We start from the raw sequence: 27,012 nt of genomic DNA on the forward strand, positions 1-27,012 counted from the left end.
TTTATAATGTTTGTGTTAAAATTTCTAAAGATGAAATTTACTTTTAATAAATTACATGCTGATCAGAGAAATTTCAGAATATATGATTTCTGGGTGATTTCAACATACATGGAGATGATTCTTTTAATACCCTCTCAGAATCTTGAACTCCTTTTCTGTGCTGATATCCTGTGTTCCGTATTATATTTCAGTTACTTGCTTTCATAGTCATACCTTAGATTTGGTCACTATAAATAATTGTAACCCCTTAATAATCTCAGTTTTATACTTCTTACTTTCTGGTTACTACTGCTTTTCTTTCTTGCTCTCTTGTATTGGTATAGTTGTCTCTCACCCCTACCAGAATCTAGAATCCATGATTTTACCGACTTTTTCCTGCCCCTCTCCTTTTGATGTTTTCTTTTCTTTCCTTACCAAACTTAAAATTATTTGTTGATTATTATAATTACTTTCTTGCATATACATACCCTTGACTTCCTTAACTTCTCATGTCATTGGCACACCCTCTGTGCTTTTCAGATCCATCTCTCTGTTTCATACCTGCACTTGTACAGCTGAGTGTGGCTGGAGAAAACATCATCCAATTGACTGGTCTCAGTTTATGACCACTCACTTACGATGGCTTTAACATTTCCAGGCAAATAGTGTATTTTCCTAGTCCATTCATCCTCCTGCTATTTTAGTTGATTTAATTCATGCCTCTTCTCCTAAACCCTAATCGCTGATTCCCATTTTCACTCCTAGGATGACTTGACTTCATATTGCACTTGTGAAAATTGAAACAGTCAGAAAAGAACTTCCACGTACTCCTACCAGCATTTGTGTTCACAGTCATTGTCTGTTCTCATGTAGTCCTGTTCACCTGTTACTCTAGATGAACTGCTCGCGAGCAAGAGGAGGGATTAGTCAATCCCTACTTCTCTGTTATTCAAATAATAGCACTTTAACAATTCCCCCTTCTCTTTTATTCCCTTTGCTCTCTATTTTCCTGATCATTCACATCAGTATATAAACATACTATTATTTCTCCCATTTAAAAAAATCCCGTTTTTTTGCCCTACATTTTTGTCCCCAGCATCCAGTATGTCTTGCTCTTCTTTGCAGCACAGTTCCTTCAAAGGATTCTCAGAACTTACTGACTGCAAGTTTTCTTCTTGTGTTCTCTCTGATAAAGTACTTTTTAAATTATGAGACTCTTTAAACATAAACAGAAATAGAAAGACTAGTGTAGACATTGCTATTTTCTTACTTAACCACAATGCTGTTATCACACTTTACAAAATTAACCGTAATTAATTTGGTATCATCTAATATACAGTACATGCTAAATTTCCTTGATTATCTCATAAATATCTTTTTGTGGTTGGTTTATTCAAATGGAGATCCACATAAAATTTATAGGTGGAATTTGGTCTTAGATCACTTTTGTTAAAATAAAGCCAAAAACAACAACCAAAGCAGTTTCTCCCTCCTCCCAATTCTTTTTTTTTCTTTTTAACTTTTTAATTAATTTAGTTTTTGAGAGCGAGAAAAAGAGGGAACAAGGTGGGGAGGGTTAGAGAGAGAGGTAGAGAGAAATCCCCAGCAGGTTCTGGGCTGTCCATGTAGAACCTGACGCAGGACTTGAACTTCTGAACTATGGGATCTTGACCTGAGCCAAAACCAGGAGTCAGATCCTTAAGTGACTGAGTCACCCCGGTGCCCCTGCCTCCCCCAACTTCTAACTCTGTTTGATTTTACGCCATTGACTTGTTGAGAAAATTGAATCAGTGGTCTTACAGAATTGCTTGCCTTTTGGATTTTATATTTGCTTTCTTGTAGATTTGTTTCTGTGTCATTTCCTATAACTGATTAGATTCTCGTTCAGTTTTTTAAAATTTCTTCCCTTATAGACTCATTTTTCTATCTCCTGTATTTCCTATAATTGATTAGATTCTTTTTTTTTAAACAGCCTTACTGAGTTTTAATTCACATACCAGACAATTCACCCATTTAATTTACAAAATCCCTGGATTTAATATGGTCACAGAAATATGCAACCATCCCCACAGGCAATTCAGAACATTTTCATCACCTCAAAAAGAAACTCTTCAGCTTATCACCCTTTTATCATCCTGTGCCCCAGCCCAAAACAATCTCTGATCAAATACCAGAATTTTTGATGGTGCACCAGAAAGGATTGAAAGAGATCTTAACACTAAATATGTCAAATTCCAGTGCAATGATTGTTGAAATAAGACAGTATCTTAACATTGCCTCTGAGAGGTTCTGTAGTGCTTCACTATTGCTTCTTATCACCCTTTAACCCTGTTTATTGCCCAGTCACTCTCTTTTATAATATCAGGTTGCAGTCTCTTCCCTTGGGTCAGTGAATACAGGATCTTTCCTTGGAGCCTTAAAAATTATTTATAATTGTAATCAGCTTATCACCACATTCCAGGACTAACTCAAGCATCTGTCTCTGATGGGCATCAGAGGGAGGGGAGATAGTTGTGTCAAAAATAAACTTGTTTCCATGATCTAAGTCTAGCTAATACCGCACCTGGAAAACCAGTGACCTGTATGAGTTTGGGAAACAAGATCATTTATTTATTCTGCATTTAGTGTTTTTAAGAGAGTATCCTAGCTTTCTTCCCTGCCCTAAGACTTACTCTTGATATGTTTGGTCATTCTTTGAGGGAAGATTAATTTAGAATTAGACATATGCAAGGACTCCCAAATTTTGTCTTTATTTTCAGTTAATATTCATTTGTGACACTTTGAATCCTGAAAGGTGTGCTGCCCTGGAAGTAATACCTGTGCGGAGAAGCATTGAATTAAAAAGATTTAAAAAAAGGTTGATTTAAATCTGTCCATCTGTGTGTCTGTATATCTGTCTGCCTATCTATCTTTTTGTATTGTATCTATCTATTTGTATTCTGGTAAACTCTACATAACAAAATTTATCATTTTAACCATTTCTAGGTGTACAAGTCAGTGGCATTAAGTACATTCCCAATGTTGTGCAATTATCACACTATTACCACTGTCCATTGCTAGAAGTTTTTCATTGTCCCGAAATGAAACCTTGTACTTATAAACAGTAACTCCCTGTTTTCCCCTCTCCCCAGTCCCCAGTTATCTTTATTCTATTTCTTTCTCTTAATTTGTCTCCTCTATGTACCACATAAAGTACAATCTTACAATATTTGTCTTTTTGTCTCTGGCGTATTTCACTCAGCAGTTTTTCAAAGTTTCATCCATGTTAAGATTGAAGAATATACCATTGTATGTGTACATCACATTTTGTTTATCCATTCATCTGTCGATGGACATTGGGTTGTTTCCAATTTTGGGCTGTTGGTAGTATTGCTGCTATGGATATGAGTGTACAAGTAATCTGAGTCTCGATTTGCAATTTTTGGGTGGAGTACATAGATATGGAATTAGTAGATCACATGTAATTCTCCTTTTTGGCATGATATTTTAACATTCAAAAGGCTTTCGAATTTCTCTATCTTCTCTCCTACACTTGTTTCCCAATGATGGATATGAACTAGTATCTTGTGTTTCTGATTTGCATTTCCCTCATTCCACAAATTTTATTATGTATTTTAATTTAGTTCAATGTATTTTTTAAATTTTACTTTTCAGACTTCTGTGACTCATGGGTTATTTGGAAGTGTATTATTTAGTTTCCAAGTGTTTGGAAATTTTCGTCTTTCTATTGCTAGTTTCTGATTTGATTATATTATGATCAGAAATGCACTCTGATTTCAGGTCTTTTAAATTTGTTGAGGCTGGTTTATGCCTGAGGATTTAGTTTGTCTTGGTATATGCTTTTTGGGGCTTTTCTTAAAAAAAGGTTTATTCTGTGAGGGAGGGAGCAAGTTGGGGAGGGGCTGAGGGGGGAAGGATAGAGAGAATCTCTCCCAGGGCTCAATCTCATGACCTTGAGATCAGGACCTGAGCTGAAATCAAGAGTTGGACACTTAACTGATTGAGCCATGCAGGCACCCCTATGCTTTTGGGGGTTTTGAAAAGAGCATTTATTCTGTTGTTGTCAGGTAGACTGTTCTATAAATGTCAGTTAAATCCTGTTAGTTGATGTTGCTGTTGAATTTTACCATATCCTTGTTGGTTTTCTCTTTGGTTGTCTATTAGTTGTTGAGAGAGATGTCTTGAAGTTTCCAGTTTTGATTGTAGATATGTCTTATTTTTCCTTTCAGTTCTATTAGTTTTTGCTTCACATAATTTATAGCTATTTAGTACATGCACCTTTAAGATTGCTTGTATTCATGTTGGATCATAGCTATTATCATCAGAAAAGGAACCCCCCCAGCCTTTTATAGTTTATTTATTTTGAGAAAAAGAGAGAGGGAGAGACAGCGTGCACAAACAGGGGAGGGTCAGAGAGAGATAGAGAAAGGGAGACAGAGTATCCCAAGCAGGCTCTGTGCTCCATTTTGCAAACTGTGAGATTATGACCTGAGGCTGAGATCCAGAGTTGGGCGCTTAACCAATTGAGGGACCCAGGAGCCCTGGTAATGGCCCATTTTATATACTACTTTTCTTTGCTCTGAAGTCTATTTTATCTAATATTAATACAGCTACTTCTGCTTTCTTTTGATTAATGTCTGTATGGTATATTTTCTTCCATTCTCCTATTTTAACTTCCTTATATTGCTTATTTGAAGTGAATATTTTATATACTGTATAGTATAGGTCATATTTTTAAATTCATGCTGCCGTTCTCTTTTTTTAAATTTTTTTTATGTTTATTTATGATTGAGACAGAAACAGAGCATGAGTAGGGGAGGGGTAGAGAGAGGGAGACATAGAATCTGAAGCAGGCTTCAGGCTCTGAGCTGTCAGCACAGAGCCAGATGCGGGGCTCGAACCCATGAACTGTGAGATCATGACTTGAGCTGAAGTTGGACACTTAACCGACTGAGCCACTTAGGTGCTCCATCTGCTGTTCTTTTTTGATTGGTGTATGTCGACCATTAACATTTAATGTTATTCTGCTAGGGCTTTAGTCTGCCGTTTTAATTTCTATTTGTTCTCTCTGTTTTTTGTTTTTCTGTTTTTTTTTCTTCCTTTGGGTTACCTGAACATTTTTAATAATTCCATTTTGATTTATCTGTATGGTGATTGATTGCATATCTTGTATAGCCTTTTTAATGGTTGCTTAAGATATTACATATACATAATTTAGTCACAGAACTGCTACTGACATTTTACCAGTTTGAGTGAAGTCTAGAACTTTTATGTACTTTTCCATCCCTTTACCCTTTATTGTGTTAAATGTAGACCTCCTCAGATACTATCCCCGCAGTACAAGGAAGAAGCGCCTTGTTATTACTGCATATGATAGATGTCCCTCTGTGGTCTCCACTGACACTGTGCAGGTAGAAAGCTCATACTTCCCTGTCGGTATGAAAATCACAGTTCCCTCCTCTTATTTCTGTGAAACCATGGTTGGTGGGGAGTGTTGGCTGCCTTGTTAAAACTTTGTGAGGGTGAAGTCTAGCTTCCCACTTGGCCTCGCTTGTATAGATACGGGTGGGTCCACAGTTTTTCACATAGTGTTTGGCTGCAGTAGAGTGTTTATTGTCTAAAACTTCTCTATTTTGCTTTGTTGCCCTTTCTTGGTCCTTTGGCTGAGAAGAACAGGATTTTGTTGGGGCTCCCGCCAACCCCACTTGGCACCATCTTCCTTGGTGTTTCTAGTTTGTGAGCTTTTCTAGCTACAAGTCTGGAGTACATAAGGCAAAAAGAAATTTTAGATAACTCACTGTTGTGCCATTCCTTGCATTCCTAGATCCCTGCTGATTTGCCTTTTTCTTTACCTTTTAGAGTCTTTTTTTATGTTGATTTTTGAGACCGCGCACGTGTGTGTGTGTGAGAGAGAGAGAGAGAGAGAGAGAGAGAGAGAGAGAGCGCGCGCGCACGAGCGAGCGAGCAGAGGAAGGGGAAAAAAGAGAGAAGGAGACAAGCTGAAGCAGGCTCTGGGCTCTGAGCTGTCAGCAAGAGTCTGACGTGGGGCTCGAACCCATGAATCATGAGATCATGACCTGAGCCAAAGTCAGAGGTTGAACCGACTGAGCCACCCAGGGGCCCCCTAGAGTCTTTTTTCTTTCAGTTTACTTATTTATTTTGAGATAGAGACCACACAAATGGGGCAGAGAGAGAGGGAGAGAGAGAGAGACAAAGAGAGAATCTGCACCAACACAGGTCTAAACTCATGAAACTGTGAGATCATGACCTGAGCCAAAACCAAGAGTCAGACATGTAACTGACTGAGCCAGCCAGGTGCCCCTGGAGTCTTCTGATGTTTGTTTTTTACAGCCTTTCCAGGATTTGTAGTTTTAATTAGTGGGAAGAGTAGGGACAAACGTATCTACTCCATCTGCCGTCAAGTGGAAGTGCATCCTCATGACTTTGAATATTTAACACTTTGTTATATGCTAACTGGCCATTCCTGTATCTTCCTTTGTGAATGTCTTATCACCTTTTCTCCCCCATTTGAGAGGTAGTTTGTTCTGTTATTATTGAGATGTTGGACTTCTTTATATATTCTAGTCACCGGTCCCTTGTTAAATATGTTTTGTGAATATTTTCTCTTAGTGTGTGGCTTGCCTATTCATTTTCTTAACTGTCTTTAGAGGTTTCAGATTTTTCTTTTATGATTATTTCTGTGTCATGTGTAAGAAACTTGCTTACTCCCAAATCATGAAGATGTTCTCATATGTTTCCTTTTAGCAGTTTTATGGTTTTAATATTTGTATTTATGTCCATGATCCATCTCAATTTAAGTTTTGTATATGTTGTGATGTAAGAATGGAGATTCATTTCCCCCGATATAGATACCCAGTTTTTCAACAATTATGGTTGGAGAGTGTTCCATTTCCCTATTGAATTGCTGCCTTTTCTATATTAAGAACACCATGATAATATATTATATACTTGAGAGAATAGATAGCTAAGATAGAATGCTCATGAGAGAAAACCCATGAATTTAAGAGCTTGAAGACCTTCTTTCCTCCTCCCTTTTTTAAATAGGCTCCATGCCCAATGTGGGGCTTGAACTCACAACTCTGAGATTGAGAGTTGCCTGCTCTACCAACCTAGCCAGCTAGGCACTCCTTAGAGACCCATTTTAAAATTTTGCTCACTCATTTGTGGCTACTTTATTTTCAGAAGTTGTTTGACTTCTTTGAGCACAAATGCCTTTATTTGTAGAATTGAAATACTGTTTATCTTTTACAGGGTTTAGGAGAGTTTGAATGAAAACACGTATAATGATGATAATAGATACTGTCTTTGAGTGTTTATGATATGCTAGTCACTTGTTATTTTACTTAACTCTCTTTGAAGTGTTGCTTTACCTGTTGCTCGCTGTTCAGTCCAACGCAGCATAGATTAATGTACCCTCTATGTAGTTACATGTACCTGCAAGTCTCCGTCTTTTCACACAGTTGAACATCTTGAGAAATTACATGTTCATATTTTCATTGGTCCACAACTGCACATTTGTTATATAACTCTTCATAGTTTTGCTTGAGTATGTTTTCTTGTGTCGGATAGGAAGTAGAGTATCTTATTAAAAAGTATAATTTCAGTGTGGCTAAGGAATTACATGAATATTCTATTAATTGCTAATAGATACTTTTACTATTAGTTTTCTGTGACTGCTGGAACAAATTACCACAAACTATGTGGCTTAAAACAACAGCAGTTTATTCTCTTATAGTGCTAGAGTCCAGAGTCTGATATCAGTTGACAGAAATTAAGTCTTCAGAGGCTCCCTTCAGAATCACTTCCTTGCCTCGTTCAGATTTTGGTGGCTGCCTGAGGCCGTATCACATCTGTCTAAGGCCAGAATCTTCAAATTTTTCTCTGCTGTGTCTTCATATGGCTTTTCTCTGTTTGTGGCCCAAATCACCTCTCTCTTCATATGACGATATATATGGTTGCAGTTAGGACCCACTCATATAATCCAGGATAATACCCCCATTTTAATATCCTTAATCATATCTTTAAATACCCTTTTATTTGCATTTATTTATTTATTTGTTTATTTATTTATTATCATCTAAGGTCCATGGGTTAGGATGTGGATATCTTTGGAGGGCCATTTTCAGCCTACTGTAGACTGGTTTATGTTGTTTTACTAGAATAATCAATAACCATAAGAAAAGCACTGCTTAGAAACTTAGCAATGACAATTTCAAAGATCTAAAAAACAAAAAAAGAATCCTTACAAAGAGCATTTTGTCACTGTATTCTAAAACTGTTAATTATCTTTGCTAATTTTATGTGAGGGGAATGGGCAAAATCTAAGCCAGAAGATTATAGTATGGTCCAAGTAGAAGGTGGCCAACACTTTGTGATTTCTTTAGTGCATCTGGCTGAATCTCTGCTGACATTTTATTTTATACTTTTTTTTAATATTTATTTTTGAAAGATAATGAGAGAGGGAGGAGAAGAGTGAGAGGGGGACAGAGGATCTGAACCCGACTCTGTGCTGACAGCACAAACCCATGCAAGGCTCAAACTTACCAACTGTGAATTATGACCTGAGCTGAAGTCAGATGCTCAACTGACTGAACCACCAAAGTGCCCCTTATTTTATTTTTTAAAATGTTTATTTATTTTGAGAGTGACACAGTGTGTCGGCAGAGAGAGAGGGAGAGCCCAAGCAGGCCCTGAGCTGTCAGCACAGAGTCTGGTGTGGGGCTTGATCTCAGGAACTGTGAGATCATTACGCTGAAAATAAGAGTCTGGTGCTTAACAGACTGAGCTACCCAGGCACCCCTCTGCCGACATTTTATTTATTTATTTACTTTTAAATATTTTTTATTTATTTTTGAGAGACAGAGACAGCATGAACAGGGTAGAGTCAGAGAGAGAGACACACACAGAATCTGAAGCAGGCTCCAGGCTCTAAGCTGTCAGCACAGAGACCGATGTGGGGCTTGAACCCACCAACCGTGAGATCATGACCTGAGCCAAAGCTGGATGCTCTACTGACTGAGCCACCAGGCACCCCATCTGCCGACATTTTAGAAGTAACATTTAGAAATGACTACAGGGGCGCCTGGGTGGTTCAGTCGGTTAAGCCTCCGACTTCGGCTCAGGTCAGATCTCACGTTCGTGGGTTCGAGCCCCGCATCAGGCTCTGTGCTGACAGCTAGCTCAGAGCCTGGAGCCTGCTTCTGGTTCTGTGTCTCCTCCTCTCTCTGCCCCTCCCCCTCTCATGCTCTGTCTCTCTCTGTATCAAAAATAAATAAAAAATTAAAAAAAAAAAAGAAATGACTATAACAATAATAAATTTCCTTTCCTTAAAGGTAAAAATGTTTACATCCCCCTCTTCTTTTCTACTCACCTCTCACACCCACCTCTCTTTTAAAATAGGTGCCCCTTACTGAAGCAGTGGATCCAGTGGATTTGGAAGAATACCTCATCACTCATCCTTTAGCTGTGGATTCTGGGCCCTTCAGGGATTTGATTGAATTCCCTCCAGATGATATTGAAGTTGTTTATAGTCCTAGGGACTGTAGAACTCTTGTTTCAGCTGTACCTGAAGAAAGGTAAGGAGACATTTACCTATTTTTGGCTTTAGTGTAACTGTGGAAAGGTCACCTTTCTTCATTTTACTTACATCCTATTCTTGTGGTGGTGGTGTTTCCTACTGTGTAAACAAGAACTGATCAAATTCACAAACATCAGTACTTTCCTTACTAAGTTACTAATGTATTTTCTTTTTTGATATAGTGAAATGGATCCCCATGTTAGAGATTGTATAAGAAGTTATACAGAAGACTGGGCAATTGTGATCAGAAAGTAAGTCATATGTTTATTATAACCTTAAAAAATATTGAGGAGGATCTATAAATATATTAAGGTAGATTAATAATAATTTTGAGAGCTGGGGCACCTGGGTGGCTTAGTCGGTTGAGCTTCCAACTTCAGCTCAGGTCATGATCTTCTGGTTCATGAGTTCAAGCCCCACATCAGACTCGCTCCTGTCCATGCAGAGCCCACTTCATACTCTCTGTCCCTCTCCTACTTGCTGTCTCCAAAAAATAAATAAAACATTAAAAAATAGTAATTATGAAACCTGAAAATTCATATAAAAAGAGTTGAAGAAGCGAAAGAAGACTGTTTTGTATATAGATATTTTCTCCTTAGGAGTTCTACAATTACTACTGCTTACTTTCATTTACTTTCCTTATAAAACAATATGTTTGTCAGTAGTATTTCTGTATTATCGTATATCATTGATAACTAATAATATATAATTATAATTATAGTCTAATTCTTTTGGGAATTCATGAGTAGGTATTGATGAATAGCTTGCATTTCTCAAAAAGAATCCAGTTTATTGAAACTTAAATAGTTAAGTTAAATTGAATAGCCTGTTTTCCAGATCAAGCTATTTGAAAGGTCTCTACCCTTTAGTAACTAAATATTTATAAGTCCATCACCTGTACATCTAATCAGGTAAATATTTTTAAAGAATAATGTTTTGTTTTTTCACAAAATTTATTTTTCTGATGGATGGTGTTTGAGATATCAAGTCAGAATAAGAAATAAAAGTAAGTTTCCTTTGCTAATTTTAATTTGTGTAATGAAGAGTCTTCATACTGAAAATTTTTAGCCTTATTTTATTTTTCTAAAGGAAATATAATGACTGAAGTAGTCGAGAATTCTGTTATGAAATAGTTTTCAGAAATGAAGTTATATGTGCGAAATTGTACTGGCAATAGTGATGCATCCTTTGCTTATTGTTTTGCCCTTATGGCTGCTGTCTTATTTCACTGAGTTTAATATTATGCTAGGCATCACTTGGGGATACTGCTGACATGCTTTTTAGTTTTAGTGTGACCTAATAAAAGCACAGTCTGCTACCTTTTATAAAGAAGAGCTGTTGTTATGAACTTAGAATTTTGATAGTATTTCCAGGACTAGATTTTAGACATTACTGAAGAAAACTATTTCTCTGTCAGATAACTCAGAAATCTTTACTTCTATTTAAATGGAATGTGTATTAGAAACTTCTAATCAGAAATTTTAATATAAAAAGAATAGTTGTAAAACATGTTAATCACAGAATATGGAGTCAGCTATTTAACTCTCATCTTGGGGTGCTGACCTTGGTTTAGACAAGAGGGTAAGGTAGTTAACATTTTTGAGTACTTAGTATGTGTCAGGCATTTTATTGGGCACTTTACACTCATCTCAGTTAAGGTTCTAACAGATACGATAGCGCAGGCTCAGAGCAGTTAAGTAATGTCTTTGAGGTTCCACAACCAGAAAATGGAATGGTCAGGAGCATCAGATTCTAATGCTTACATTTTTTCTGCTCCATCGGATATTATTTATTATCGGCAGTAGTAAATGACAAGGGGGTACTTTTGTTGGACTACAAGTTTTAAAGTATCTCTGAAAGATAGAAGATAGGTGTGATTGGAGCATGAAAAGAAACCATAGTGCAGAATAATCTAAGGAGAAGATATATGCAGAAGCCTCGGTAGCGCTTTAAGCTCAGAAGCAGTGAATTCAGGCAATAGACAGGAGACCTGGGTTGACATTTGGTTACTTTGAAATCCCCTGTACCATGGTTGTACAGGAGTGGTTAGAGAGGTATCTGCCTCGTTTTTAGAGCATCTATTATGGGATCTTGAACTGATAATATAGTGGCCAGGGTGGACATGCCATGGAAGAAGAAGGACCAACCCCCTCATAGCTGGAAGAGTAGATACTGGCAGATTCTGCCTGACAGCATGATTTACCTTTTCTCTACAACCACTGGATGTGGGCCGAGTGAAGCAGATACAGTGTTTCCAGGCAGATATGGGGCCACAAAATTTAAAATGAGCACAGAACCCAAAATTGCCAACTATTTGATAAAGACCAGCATGTTTCAAACAATTTGTCAAACTACAAATAATGGAATTAACAATTTAAAGTTGGCAGTAGAGGGGTGTGTGGGTGGCTCTGTCAGCGGAGCGTCCAACTTTGACTCAGGTCATGATCTCATGGCTCAAGAGTTTGATCCCCTCTGTGTCAGGCTCTGTGCTGATGCTCAGAGGCTGGAGCCTACTTCAGATTCTGTCTGCATCCCTCTCTGCCCCTCTCCTGCTTGGGCACTGTCTCTCTTTCTCTCTCTCAACTATAAATAAACATTAAAAAAATATATATATCCTCAAGGAGACATGAAAGGATATGGTAATCAGGTAGAAATCAACTAGTTGTCTTTGGAAATAAATATTGTATTCAGTGAAAAAATATAAAAAAAACTCAACAGATGGGCTTAATGCAAAGTGGACATGACTGAAGGGTGGAATAGTAAGCTATAAGATGAAACCATGCCATTTTTCTATAATTCACTGCAGAAGGATAAAAGAACAGAGGGGACTTCATTTATTTATTCATTCAGCAAATAGTTTATGGGTCTAGTATGTGCCAGGCACTCTACAAAGCAGCGATGATACAGCAGTCCAAAAAACTCAACTGCTGGCCCTCGTGGAGGTTACTTTCTGTTTGGGTTTAAGGGGAATGGACAAGAAACACACACAGATAAATATATAATAGGTATGGTGGAGGTAATTCTTACGGAGGAAAAAACGTAGGGTGAGTGGGATAGGGAGACCCAAGAAAGAGGGTCTAAATTTCCTACTTTGTAGAGCTGATCAGAAGAGACCTTACTGATAAGGTGAATTTGAGCCAAGACCTGAAGGGAGTGAGGGAGTGAGCCCTCTGGATTTCAGGGGGAAGAGTGTATTAGGCAGAGGGAAGAACAGCATATGCAAAGGCTCTGTATTGGAAGCATGGTAGGGGTGTTCAAGGCATAGCAAAGAGGTCAGTGGGACTGGAATAGAATAAATGAGAGAGAGAATGCCGAGATACGAGGTCAGAGCAATAGTGGTGTGTGTGTGGGGTTGGATGGGTAATCATGTAGAGCCTTATAGCAACCAACTAGAGGTCACAGTGATAATTTAGAAGAGTATTGATTGGGCCACCTGGGTGGCTCAGTTGATCAGGCATTTCACTCTTAGTTTTGGTTCAGGTCATGATCTCACGGTTCATTAGTTCAGGTCCCATGTTGGGCTCTGTGCTGACAGCATGGAGCCTGCCTGGGGCTCGCTCGCTCTCTCTCTCTCTCTCTGTCTCTCTCTGTCTCTGTCTCTGTCTCTGTCTGCCCCGAACCCCCACTCCTTCTCTTGCTCTCTAAATAAATAAATAAACTTAAAAAGAAGCTTTAAGAAAAAAAGAATATCGTAAATCATGTCATTCTTCTCACCTCTTTTGAATTTATACGGTCAATTTTTTAGGTCATAAAGGAGGCAGAATGCAACACATTTATTAGAGCAACTTAGATATGCAACCTCACAAATTAAGGCACTTTAAACATTTCGTGAAAGATTAAAACATCTGCTTTTGAATAATACTTTTTATGTTATTAAATTGAGTGTCTTTATTTTAGTTCTTCCAGAGGATGCTGTCTTATATTTTGCAATTATACAATGATATGAACATCATGTAGCTGCTATTTTAATATCTTTAGTAACAAGACACAATATGAATGATTCATTTCAAGTGTGATTCTTTACTATTTCATAAATTCATTGGTGGCAAGAAGCTTATCATCCTCTGGTAATCATGATTGTTTTTGCTCCAATTAAAAATTTCCCCATCTGGACTATATGAGGTGTGGAACAGTAATTGCTCTTGGATCTTAGTGTCTGTTTAATGCTCTTGGATATTGGGTTTTTAGGCAAGATGTTTACATTAATTTAAGAGTTATTCTATGTCTAATACATATATTATTTAACAATATATGCTACATAATATATGTATACAGTGGTGGAGATCTTGCTGTTTCCATTTTAAAAGTCTGCAGCTTTAGGGGCACATGGGTGACTCAGTCGGTTCAGCATTTGACTTTGGCTCAGGTCGTGATCTCACCAAGTTCAAGCCCCATGTTGGGCTCTGTGCTGACAGCTCAGAGCCTGGAGCCTGTTTCAGATTCTGTGTCTCCCTCTCTCTTTGCCCTTACTCCCTAATGCTCTTTCTCTCTCTTTCAAGAATAAAAAATAAACATTAAAACAATTTTTTTTAAAGTCTGCAGCTTTAGCTTGTTTAAGATCATGTACATATAATGAGATATAGGAACTTTTTTGGCTATTTGAATTTTAAGATTCAGTGCCTTATATTTTTCTGCCTTTAAAAAATTTATGTTGTTATGAATGTGTATATATTTTCTACTCTCTCATTTTATTCTTTAACCTGGGTTCTCATTACTTCTTTTTACTGAAAAGAAAAAAAATTCTCTGAATTGAAAGTACAACTTAAGTTATACATAGTTATACATGGAAAGAAGGAGAATATGATTTACTTCTGGAATCTCGTAATCTCTCTGTTCTCTAGTTGGAGTAACAGAACTGTGAATGGAAGTCTTCCTAATCGGTTACTCTGGTTAAATGTTTCACACCATCAAAACTGCTGGGATGTATTCTTATTAACGTAAAGAAATAATACAGAGAGTATTAGGCTTATTACAATATGATGAAAATGAAAAATTTCCCAAAACTGATATGTATTTAACTATTTTATTTTGAATAGATATCATAAACTGGGAACAGGATTTAACCCTAATACATTAGATAAACAGAAAGAAAGGCAAAAAGGTTTGCCAAAACAGGTCTTTGAATCTGATGAAGCTCCAGATGGCAACAACTACCAGGATGAGCAAGTAATACTTTTATTTTTAAGTGATAACAAGAAATTATTTTAAAGCAGTTTATTTTTTAATTTCTTAATTAACATATTTATATCTAATGTTTTGCATGACAGGATGATCTTAAAAGACGTTCAATGTCAATAGATGATACTCCAAGGGGTAGCTGGGCCTGCAGTATTTTTGACTTGAAAAATTCACTTCCTGATGCTTTGCTTCCTAATTTACTTGATCGAACGCCCAATGAAGAAATAGACCGTCAGAATGATGACCAACGGAAATCGAACCGCCACAAGGAGCTCTTTGCTCTGCACCCATCGCCAGATGAGGTATAGGTATTTGTATAGATGATTGTTTAGATAGATATTTTGGAAGTATCACATCAAGTATTTGAATAATACAGGGAATATAACTTAACTGAAATATAGATATAATTTTTAGTAAATGAAATATATATATTATGCTTAATATATAACAGTATAATTTCTGTGAATTGAGCACATTTAGGATCTAATGACATCTGTTTGTATGTGAGTTGGTCCTTATTTTCTAGGTTCAGTTGTGAAGACTAAAAGTATTAGTTTAATAAAATAAGTTAATAGAAAAATTACAAAGTGTTGTATGATAAGAATGTTCATTTTTGTATTGCTTGTCAATTTGTAGGAAGAGCCAATAGAACGACTTAGTGTCCCTGATGTGCCCAAAGAACATTTTGGTCAGAGACTTCTTGTAAAATGTTTATCTCTCAAGTGAGTATTTATTTTGTTTACTGTATAGCTTTTAGTTTTCAAATAATATTTTGAGTATTAGTACAACAAAATCCTAGTAGATTTTATGCTTGTATTTGTGTCCTTTTGAGCAGTATTGTTTTTCTCTACATAATTTTAAATGCTACTAAGCATTAAAACTGTGTATGAAGGTGAACTTAAGATGACTTTTTGTCACAGCTCTATAATTAGTCTTAAAATGGAAAAAAATTTGCTAAATTTCTTGTGTTTACCAGACACTGTACTCGACTTGGGGAATATAAAGGCGTGAAGTATATTTTCCCTTAAAGACTTGATTATACATTTGTTACACGGTAGGCTTTGTGGGTTTTTTGAAGATTTTAAAGTATATATATATTTGTCTTTATGTAAAGAAGTTAAATGACTTCTGATCTAATGTCATTGAAGTTATAATGTCTTGAATTTATGTTCTTCACAAAGTGCTTTACTTTATTTTAATTTCTATTTTAATTCACCCTGTCTTCAGTATAATTCTATAAGGTAGATATTTTTTTCCTTTGACAAGTGAGGAAACCAAGATTCAAAAGCATTAGGGGAAACGACCTGGCTGGCATGCTCATTGTTTTGCACTCAGTAACTGAAAAAATAAAACAAAACCCCTCTGTGCTCTTTTCATTATATTATCTTAATATTATAGTTAGTTATTAATTCTGACTTAAGAAAAAGGAAGTTTTAATACTTAGAACTTCCTAAAAGTGGTCATGGGGACAGACCACTTCTTTGTCTGGATAACTTGGACAGTTTTCTATATTTAGTTAGATTTATCTAGAAATCTGTTAGAGCTTTAGTACCTTGTGTCTTTTGAATATCAAGATAGCTAATGTAAGTTCTTATAATCATTTTTTGTTTTTATTTTTTTGATAGCTTTATTATGGCATAATTTACATATAAAATTCACCCTTTTGAAGTCAGTGGTTTTTGTTTTTATTTATTTAAAAATTTTAATTCCAATATAGTTCACATATAGTATTATATTATTTTCAAGTTTTACTCCTTCCCCTATTTCACCCATCCTCTTTCCCTGTCCACCTCCCCTCTGGTAACTGTTTGTCCTCTGTAGTTAAGAGTCTGCTTTCTGGTTTGAAATCATATGGGTTTTGTCTTTTACTGATTGAATTATTTCACTTAGCATTATATTTTCTGTAACTTTCTTCTCGTTCACTTCTCTCATGACTTGCTGGTTTTCTTTGGTGATATACTTGGATCCCTAGCTCTTTATTTTTTGCATATCTATTACTGGTTTTTGATTTGTGGTTACAATTAGTTTGTGTGTGACATCTTATACACAAACAGGTTATATCAAGTTGATGGTTACTTGAGTATGAATCCATTCTTTACCATCCCCGGCCGACATTTATAAAAGGTGTCATGCTTTACATTTTTTTTAATTTTGTGAATCCCTTGCTTGAGTTTTACAGATATATTTAATTTTACCTCTGTAATGCTTCCTACTTTTCTTACTCCTGCTTATGGTCTTTCCTCTCAAAGAATCCCCTTTAAAATTTCTGGTAGGCCTAGTTTAGTGTTCATGAATTCCATTAACTGTTGTTTGTCTGGGAACCTCTTTACTCTAATTCTATTCTAAATGATAGCCTTGCTGGATGAAGTGTTCTTGGCTGCGGGTTTTTTTCTTTCAGAACTTTGAATATATCCTGCCATTCCCTTTGGATTGCACAGTTTCTGCTGAACAAGTGGCTGGTAGCCTTATGGGGTTTTCCTTGTATGTAATTGTTTTCTTTTCTCTTGCTGCTTTTAAAATTCTCTGTTTATCACTGCTTTTTGCCATTTTAATTACAGTGTGTCTTGGTATGGACCTCCTTGGGTTGATTTTGTTGGGGGCTCTCTGTGCTTCCTCAATCTGGATTTTTGTTTCCTTCTCTAGATTTGGGAAGTTTTCAGCTATTATTTTTCAAATAAATGTTCTATCCCCTTTCCTGTTTCTTCTTCTGGGATCTCTAATGTGAATGTTATTATGCTTGACGGTATGGCTGAGTTCTCTAAGTCTCTCATCATTTTTTATTATTTTTCCCCCCCTCTCTCCTATTCAGCTTACTTGCTTTCCATTTCTCAGTTCTACAGGTCACTAATCCTTTCTTCTGTTTCCTCTAGTCTCCTATTTATTCCATCTAATATATTTTTAGTTTTAGTTACTGGGTTCTTCATCTCTGATTGGTTCTTTTTTATGTTTTCTATCTCTTTGTTACGGGTCTCACTGAAGTCCCTCCACTCTTTCTCAAGTCCTGTGAGTATTTTTATGACCATTACTTTAAATTCTCAGTCCGTCATATTACTTATCTCAGTTTCGTTTAGCTCTCTTTTGTCCTGTCTTCTCATTTGTGACAATTTCTTCTGTCTCCTCATTTTGTCTAACTCTCTGTGTCTGTTTCTCTGTGTTAGGAATGTCTGATATGTCTCTGGCTCTTGCAAGTAGTGGCCTTAAGTAGTGGCCTTCTAGAACCCGGTGATTCAGGGGTCTCCTATGTGTGATTCAGGTGTCCTGTCATGGCTGAGCTGCTTTTGCCTTTAGTTTGTCATTTGTGATGGTTCTCTTTGCCTCTGGTGGACAGGGTTTGATCCTTGTGTTGTTTATGGGCGAGTCTAGGGTCACCGTGGGTTTAAGTTGAGTCAGACTAGTCTTTTGCTAGAGATGTAGTAGCACTGAACTGTAGGACACTTTCCCTGTGCTGTCATCTAAGAAGCTACCGTTGGTGGACAAAGCCTGCAGTCGGATCAGCTTTCTGTCCCCAGCCCACTGCTTGGACCACAAGGGTACTGGTGTGTTTGGTTATTTTTTTCTCTCCCCAGGGTAGGAGTCACTTTGTAGTAGTGTCGGCCCCTATCAGGGCTGCCTGCACATGGTCAGGCTTGTGGCACCGCTTTGGATGGGTACCGCCAAGAGATGTTGCAGGGGGCAGGTCTGCAGGCACTCCTGGCCTCTCTGATTTTCAAAGTCACACGTTATGGGGATTAGTCTACCCTCTGTGGGTTCCCTGTGCCTGGGGTGCTTGTTGTGAGGGTCTTGTTGTTTTCATCTTTCTGCCCCTGCTGTTTCTTTCCCTCCTGTGGACAGTCCTGCAGGTTCATTTAGCTCCTAACCTGTTTCTGCCCTTCCTCCTTTCTTTGATTTGGCCTCTTTCTCTACATTTAGCTGTGGAGAGTCTGGTCTTTGGTTTGGGTTATTTACACCTCTGCAGGTGTTATCTATGGGAGGAGGTGAGCTTAGACTTTCCTACTCCTCCATCTTCCCTGGAAGTCTAACATCAGTGGTTTTTGGTAAATTCAGAGTTGTACAGCTATTACTAGGACTAATTCTGGACCATAGTCATCACCCCAGAGAGAAACTTCATACTTGTATTAGTTTGTTCAAACTACCTTAACAAAATACCATAGACTGAGTGGCTTAAACCACAGAAATTTATTTTCTCACAGTGCTAGAGTCTGGAAGTTGAAGTTCAAGGTGTTGGTAGGATTGGTTTCTGATGAGGGCTCTCTTCTTGGTTTGTAGATGGCCATCTTCTTCTTGTTCCCTGACATGGCTTTTCTTTGTTCCTGCATGAAGAGAGAAAGGTCTCTGGTGTCTCTTTCTCTTTTAATAAACACACCCGTCTTTTGGGCTTAGGGTCCCACCCTTATCTTGTCAGTAGTATATTTTAGTAGGCCTCTGAGTGATTAAAAATTGACTTTTTGGGGGCACATGGGTGGCTCAGTCGGTTAAGCATTCAACTCTTGATTTTGGCCCAGGTTATGATCTCATGGTTTGTGAGATCGAGTCCTGTGTCAGACTCTGCCTGACAAAGCGGAGCCTGCTTGGGATTCTGTCTCTACCATTGTCTCTACCCCTCTCCTGCTCGTGCTGTCTCAAAATAAATATATATATTTTAAAAATAGCCTTTTTAGGGGCGTCTGGGTGTTTCAGTCAGTTGAGTGTCTGACTTTGGCTCAGGTCATTATCTCGTAGTTTATGAGTTTGAGCCATGTATTAGGCTTGCTGCTGTCAAGCTTAGAGTCTGCTTCAGATCCTCTGTCCCCATCTCTCTGTCCCTCCCTTGTTCTCTCTCTCTCTGTCAAAAATAAACATTTAAAAAATTAAATTAAATAAATAAAAAATTGCCTTAAAATTTCTTTTTGAATTCTCAACATTTCAAATAAATGAGTGAAGAAAAAAAAAAGCAACCTTTTTGGCAGCTTGGTAACCAGTGAGTATTTGGTGCTTAAATAGTATCTTGACAAATTTAAGCACGTGTATGTTTGGTTGCATAGGAGTAACATAGTATGCTTTTTTTGAGTTTTCATCTAAATGTATGAGGAGTATGCATTGAAAAACAGAAAAGAAAAGAAAATACAACTATGGTAGTCCTTTGTATAATGCAAGAGCCTTTTGAAACACTAAAATCTCATTTAAAATATTCCTGTCATGCATTAGTAGCTTTTCTTAATGTGAAGCCTACTGGTTGTTGCCTCAAGACTTTGAACCTTCGTTCATCATACTAACCGTAGGGGTCTTTAAATACTGTCCAAGAATATCATAGGGAAAGTTATGCATGAAATTTATGGTGGTAAACTATAAAATGGGATACTAATTTTCTGAATAAGCTGTTAACGTTTCTCTTATCTTTGATCCATTTTGCTTATTTTTATCTGAATCTAAAATTTATATGAAAATGCAAAGGGCTATAAGGCAGGGCAGTTTTGAAGCACATTACAAAACAAAATAAATACTAATACTTAGGATGAAGCTACAATAAGCTAATTAGCTACTAGGAAGCTAATGAAGACAGTACAGCACTGATACACAATTAGAAAAATTGTCCAGTGGACCAGGGCTGGAACTAGACCTAGATGTGGATTTTTGACTTATGGTTAAAGTGGCACTCCAGTAGTCCCCCTCCTCTCCAGGTCTTGTTACCCGTGGGCAGCTGCTGTCTAGATGCAGATGATGAGCCTTCTGACTTATCATCAGAAGATCAGTAGTAGCATAACCCTGTGTCACAATGTCTGCATCATTTACCTCAGTGAATCTCATATGTAGATTTTTTTATCATGTCATATCATTGTAAGGAGGAGGATGAGTATAATACAATAAATTATTTAGAGAGAGACTTCATTCACATATCTTTTATTATAGTATGTTGTGTTTTATTATTATTGTTGTTAATCTCTTCCTGTGCTTTATCACAGATAGTGTATATATTGGAAACAACATAGTATATATAGGTTTTAGTACTGTCCACAAGGTTTCTGGCACCCGTGGGAGGTCTTAGAACATATTTTTTGCAGACAACTATATAGATAGTTGGGAAAGGTAATCTTTTCAATAAATTGGCAGGATAGTTGGGTATCTGTGTCTGTTTCTCTTTCTGTCATACAGAGGGAGAAGAATTTCAATACATTCACTTGACAGAGCCTCCTTATACAGAATGCATAAAGAAGTATAAATAAATGAGGAAAATGTCAAACAAGTATTAAAAAATGATTCAAAAGATGATATCTACATGGTCATAAATAGATAAAGAGATACATATTAAAAGTCCAGTGTGATATCAATACCCACTGAAGTTGCAAAATCAGAGTAACAGTAACAAGTTACAGTTTATACAGTAGGCTTTCTAGAGGTTGAGTCATTTAGACTATTCTTTTGGCTTCTGGGTTGGGTTCCATTAAGAGAGACATCAGCAGGAAGTCAGAGGGCAGAAGAGAGTGAGATCAGTGGTATTTATTCCCTTTGACTCATTCGCTGCTAGGTCATGTTGATTGGTTGCCTCCTTCTCCCAAGGTTAGTGTTTCTGTGAAAAGCCCTCATATACCTGTTCTTTCTCAGCTTTGGTTCACCACTTCTGAGGTCTTCTTTTAGTTCCAGGATTGGGAATGACTCCTTGCTATGGTTGTCCCCAGAGGATTGTTTCCTTTCTAGTTGTTTTTCCTAAATCTTATCCAAATCTTTATGAATCCCCCTTTATTAAACTCAACCCAATATGACTAAATGTTATCTCCTATAAAGACATTGATAGTTTTATGATAAAAAAAATGAGCAAAGTAGAACAGGGTTTTTATAACCTTGGCACTATTGACATTTTTGTCTGGATGATTCTTTGTGGTCAGGGGCTCTTCTGTACAATGCAGAATGTTTAGCCACAGTCCTTGCCTCTCTACTCACGAAATACCAGTAATACTCCTGCAGTAATGATAACCTAAAATGCTTCCAGACATTGGCAGATTTTGCCTCTTGGGGGCAAAATCATCCTTTATTGAGAACCACTACTCTAGAGATTTAGTTCACCTCATGTTACATACTATTTCTTTTTTTTTTTAAATGTTTTAAATTAATTCATTTATTTTGAGTGAGTGAGAGAGAGAGACAGACAGACAGAGAGAATGTACTAGTCAGGGAGGGACAGAAGGAGGTAGAGAGAGAATCCCAAACAGGCTCCATGCTCATTACAAAGCCTGATGTTGGGGCTTGACCTCACAACTGTGAGATAATGACCTAAGTTGAAATCAAGAGATGGATACTTAACTGACTGAGCCACCCAGGTGCCCCACATATTATTTCATTCATCAAATAGTTGCTAAGTGTTTACTGTATGTAAGTCAAGTTCTTGGAAGTGAAATTAGGCGTCTTGATTTAAGCATACAGTTATAAAATACATTTTGACATATTCAAATAGTGAAAATTTGTATTCCAGCATTAAAAAGTATGGTTAGAGTCCTATTTATGACAGGGAAATATATCCATAACATATTAAGTTGAAAAAGCAAACTACTAAATATACAGTGACACACTTCACTTAAAAAAATCCATTTACCAAGTACAGTTATACATAGACAAGAGTCTAGATGGATAGGCACTGAAACTGTTAATTTTGGTCTCTCCATGTGGTGGAATTTTGTATGCTCCTGTATTTCTCTGAACATTTTAATGTGTCTTCTTAGTTTTTTACATTGAACATATGAGATTACTTAATGGGGGTAGTGGTGGAGTTAGACTGGAAGATGTACTTGGAAAAGTGTATCAGAAGGAAGGGGAGCATAGATGGTATAGCACAGATGTAGAAAAGTTAAACTAATTGCTTTTTTTCTTAAAGGTTTGAGATTGAAATTGAACCTATTTTTGCAAGTTTGGCTTTATATGATGTCAAGGAGAAGAAAAAGGTAAGATTATATGATTTGAACATAGTCTTTTGTTACAGTCCTGGGTTTCAGAAGCTTGTTTTCAAGTTGTTTTATAAGATAAATAACAATTTTTTTTAAGAGTTGCTAAACATGGATTATTTATTTTTTTAAAGTTTATGTATCGAGAGAGAGTAAGAGAGAATGAGCAGAGCAGGGGCAGAGGGAAAGGAGGGGGAGAGAGAGAGAGAGATTAAACAAATCGCAAAAGCAACTTTCTTTAAAATTAAGAAAAGGTTTATATGAGAAAAGCATTTTAGGCAAACGATTTATACAAGAGTAGAATCAGTACAAAGATTTGTTGATGCAATTTAAAAATTCACACTAGCTTAAAAGACCATTTATATATGCCTGAAATCTTTTCTCTTAAATGCTGCTTTAGTTTTACCATTGTATTTTTATTACACTTAAGGAGTCTTTTAGAGAGCTGTCTCATGCAGCATTGTTTTAAATGTTTGTTTATTTTTGAGAGAGAGAGAGAGAGAAAGAGGGCATGAATGGGGGGAGGGGCAGAGAGAGAGGGACTCTGAGAATCCAAAGCAGATCCCGCACTGTCAGTGCAAAGCCCAACATGGGGCTTGAGCCCACGAACTGTGAGCCAAAGTTGGATGCTCAAACCAACTGAGCCACCCAGGAGCCCCACATATAGGATTTCTTAACTTAATATTCTAAAGTTAATGTGTGGTAGGAACTACTTTCGGTGCGTTCTACTGTCAACATATTACAGATTTCTGCTTTGGAACTCTGCACCAGCAACTTGTATTTGCAACATCAAATATACTAAAATATTATTTATATAATTCTTTTAATTCTCAATTTGAAGTAATTCATCTCAATAGTTTCTTTGTGTACTTTATTACAGGTTACATTTCTAATCAAAAGAGCTTGGGGTAGAGTTCTTTAGAATACAGATCTTGTATATTTCTCAGATAGTTTTGTATATTTCTTTTTGCTTTGACTTAGACATGTGAAGACTAGTCAGTGAAATATATGATAAATTGTATCCTAGTGTAATGCTCTAACATTTATGATATTTTATACTGAGTATGCTTGCTTTTTATAAAATGTACAGATTTTAAAATTTAATATATGCATATTTTTTTTAGATTTCAGAAAACTTTTATTTTGACCTTAATTCTGAGCAGATGAAAGGATTATTACGTCCCCATGTACCACCTGCTGCCATTACCACTTTGGCAAGATCAGCTATTTTTTCTATTACGTATCCTTCCCAAGATGTTTTTCTTGTAATAAAGGTAAGAGTAATGTTAAATAAATTAGTTATTTGTGTAGTATCTGTATATTTGTCTCTCTATCAATATCACAAGGTTGTCAAGGGTAAGGATTTTATCTTCACTTACTTTTTTGTCTTAAAACTTAACACAATATGGGCTGTACACTGTAGGTGCTACCTAAGGTTTTCTTTTGTTTGTTTTGTTTTGTTTTTCTGAGTGGGAGCTCTGTTAGGGTTCTCCAGAGAAACAGATCAGTAGGGTTGAGATACACACACATATATATACACACACACAGGTAGAGCTTGATTGATTTTAAGGAATTGGCTTGTGTAATTGTGGGGGCTGGTAAATTTGAAATGTGTAGGGCAGACTGGCAGGCTGGAATTCAGGTAGGAGTTGGTATTGTAGTCTTGAGTCTCAATTTGGTGGCAGACTGGAGATTCAGGCAGGGTTTCTGTGTTGCAGTCTTGAAAATTCTTTGGGAAACTTCCACCTGGTTGAGTGAGGCCCACCCATATTGTGGAGAGGGTAGTTTGCCTTACTCTACTGATTTAAATGCTTATCACCTCTAAAAAAATACCTTTACAGCAACATCTAAATTGGTTTGATCAAGTAACTGGGCATTTATAGCCTAGCAAAGTTGGCATATAAAATTAAGTATCATAGGAATCTTACTGTGATGTTATCACTCAGTTTCTAAATTATATAAATACTAATATCTAAATCATTGAGTTCATGGAGCATTATGATTTGAGTGTCATCCAATTAAGAATAAGAATTACAGACAGGGGAAAAATTAAAAAAGAGGCAAACCCATAAAACAGACTCTTAACTTTAGAGGACATACTGAGGGTTGCTGGAGGGGAGTTGGGCTGAGGGATGGGGTAAATGGGTGATGGGCATTAAGGAGGGCACTTAAGTGTGATAAGCACTGGGTGTTACATGTAAGTGATGAATCTCTAAATTCTGTTCCTGAAACTAGTATTACCCTATGTATTAAGTGAGTGACATTTAAATAAAAAACTTAAAATAAAACAAGATAAAACAAAAACAAAAACTGAATAAGGATTAAAAATTCTAAAATCTGAATATCATGAAGCTGTTTAGCTTGGAATAAGTTGAGGAATAATTTACTATAACTTGACCTTGACTTGAAAGATGCCTAAAATATATTCCTTAATCATTTTATCTTTATTTGTATAAAATTGTCATAAAAGGTAATGAATTTTACTATAAGGTTATAGGGTGGTTGTCATGAAATGAATCCTTGTTTACCCACAGGAATAATGTCCTAATTTGTCGACATGTTCCCATTGAATTCAGCTTAAAATAGATCTTAGCTACACTGAATGCTAGAAGCACAGATTTAGCAGCAGTGGTCTTCAGAAATTCAGAGTAAAGTTCTAGATATTAATTCAATTGAGAAACGTTGTATATACAAGTACCTTAACATGTGAAAATAGTATGTTTTCATAAAGATAGAACATATTTAAGGAGACAGATGGAAAGATAAGGCTGATGGTTCAAATATTGACTGCTTGAAAAGGAGATTAGTTAGTGACAAGATTTGGTCGAGGGTGAACAGCTTAGATAGGATTAAGGATAAGAAGCATTGTAAATGTTCAGGATAAGTAAATAGGGAGATAAATCATGGTAAAGTCATATGATGGGATACTACAGCAAATAAAACCACTATTGGGAAGAATTTTTAAAACATATGTGTGATATAATATTTAGTGAAAAATAAGTCTGGCACAAAACTCTATGGTATGATCTCAGTTGTATAGACTATATATGTACAAAAGTATATGTATACATATAGAAAATAACTTCTGTAATATCAAAACAAATGAGCAAGTTAAAATATTATTAAAATTTTAAAGGAAATGTATTCAGGAGGTTTTGTTAAATTACTTATGGTCCAGCAGGATGTTTTTGTTTCATGAGAGGAAGAATACCATTGATCTTGTGTATTGGTGAGTGACTGCTATACAAGAACAGAAAGAAAATCCCAGTGGCACGCAACAACAAGCATTTGTTTAGGTCATGCATCCCAATTGTCTGGTGGTCGGTTGATCTCGGTTGTACTCTCTCTGAGGTGCTGTGTTCCTGAGACTGTCTTTTGGTTGGTTGGGGGTTATTTGATTCAGCTGGAGCTGAACTTCTTTGTATGTCTCTTTCCTAGCAGGCCAGCTTGGCTTATTCTCATGGTAATGCAGATGTGTCCTAGAGCAGACCCCCTCACAGGCACATTTCAAGCCGTTGGGTGCATCACACCAGCTAACATTGTATCTGTCATGCCAAGTCATATGACAGAACACAAAATCAAGCAGTTGGGATACATACTTGGTGTCTTTATTCAGAGGAATTCCAGTGTCAGGTAGCAGTGAGTAGGGGTAAAGGAAGGGTGAGGAATTGGGGCTATTAAGTGCACTCCATCACTGTCTGGGATACAGGAGTTCTAGCTCAGCCAGGGGTATGATTTCCTTGCTCATTTTTGTGTCCTGTTTATTAGTATACTTTCTGGTAAATATGTGAGGGGCTAATATCATTATGTTTGAATTATTGTTTATGGTTTATGGAAGACTGACATTTTAGAGAAAACAAAACTCTTTGAAAGAAACCCACAAATAGATGAAGAAAAATGTGGGTTACAGTAAGATGATGATAACAAAATAAGCCTAGTTTAATAAAATTTTTATTGAGGTGTGATATAATAATAGAAAATACATAAAAGTCTTAGATACGTGGTTTTTATGAATTATCCTGAAAAAAAATACATGATGTTACCATGTGTGTGTGTGTGTGTGTGTGTGTGTGTGTGTGTGTGTGTGTATATATATATATATATATATATAGTGACTTGCTACATGACTGTGTAATTAGTCTATACTGCTGTATGCAGCAGTTTTAAAATTGATTTACATAGCTGGGGCTCCTGGGTGGCTTAGTTGGTTAAGTGTCCGACTTCGATTTAGGTAACTACCTTGAGGTTCATGGGTTTGAGCCCCATGTTGGGCGCTGTGCTCACAGCTTGGAGCCTGAAGCTTGCTGCTTCAGATTTTGCGTTTCCCTCTCTCTCTCTGTCCCTCCC

General features: G+C 36.7%; 1 protein-coding gene across 2 annotated transcripts in view; it reads left to right on the forward strand.

Annotated features, from left to right (window-relative positions):
* Nucleotides 1–27,012, forward strand: part of DOCK7 (dedicator of cytokinesis 7) — a 217,066-nt gene that overhangs the window by 26,041 nt on the left and 164,013 nt on the right. For both annotated transcript variants that reach the window (XM_029950088.1, XM_029950089.1), the window contains exons 3-9: nt 9,400–9,575; nt 9,760–9,828; nt 14,614–14,743; nt 14,845–15,057; nt 15,392–15,477; nt 22,599–22,665; nt 23,790–23,939. In XM_029950088.1, coding sequence (XP_029805948.1) covers nt 9,400–9,575; nt 9,760–9,828; nt 14,614–14,743; nt 14,845–15,057; nt 15,392–15,477; nt 22,599–22,665; nt 23,790–23,939 — 891 coding nt within the window. The remainder of the gene's footprint in view (nt 1–9,399; nt 9,576–9,759; nt 9,829–14,613; nt 14,744–14,844; nt 15,058–15,391; nt 15,478–22,598; nt 22,666–23,789; nt 23,940–27,012) is intronic.

This window comes from Suricata suricatta, chromosome 8 (assembly GCF_006229205.1).
Source record: "Suricata suricatta isolate VVHF042 chromosome 8, meerkat_22Aug2017_6uvM2_HiC, whole genome shotgun sequence".
Classification (NCBI taxonomy): Eukaryota; Metazoa; Chordata; class Mammalia; order Carnivora; family Herpestidae; genus Suricata; species Suricata suricatta.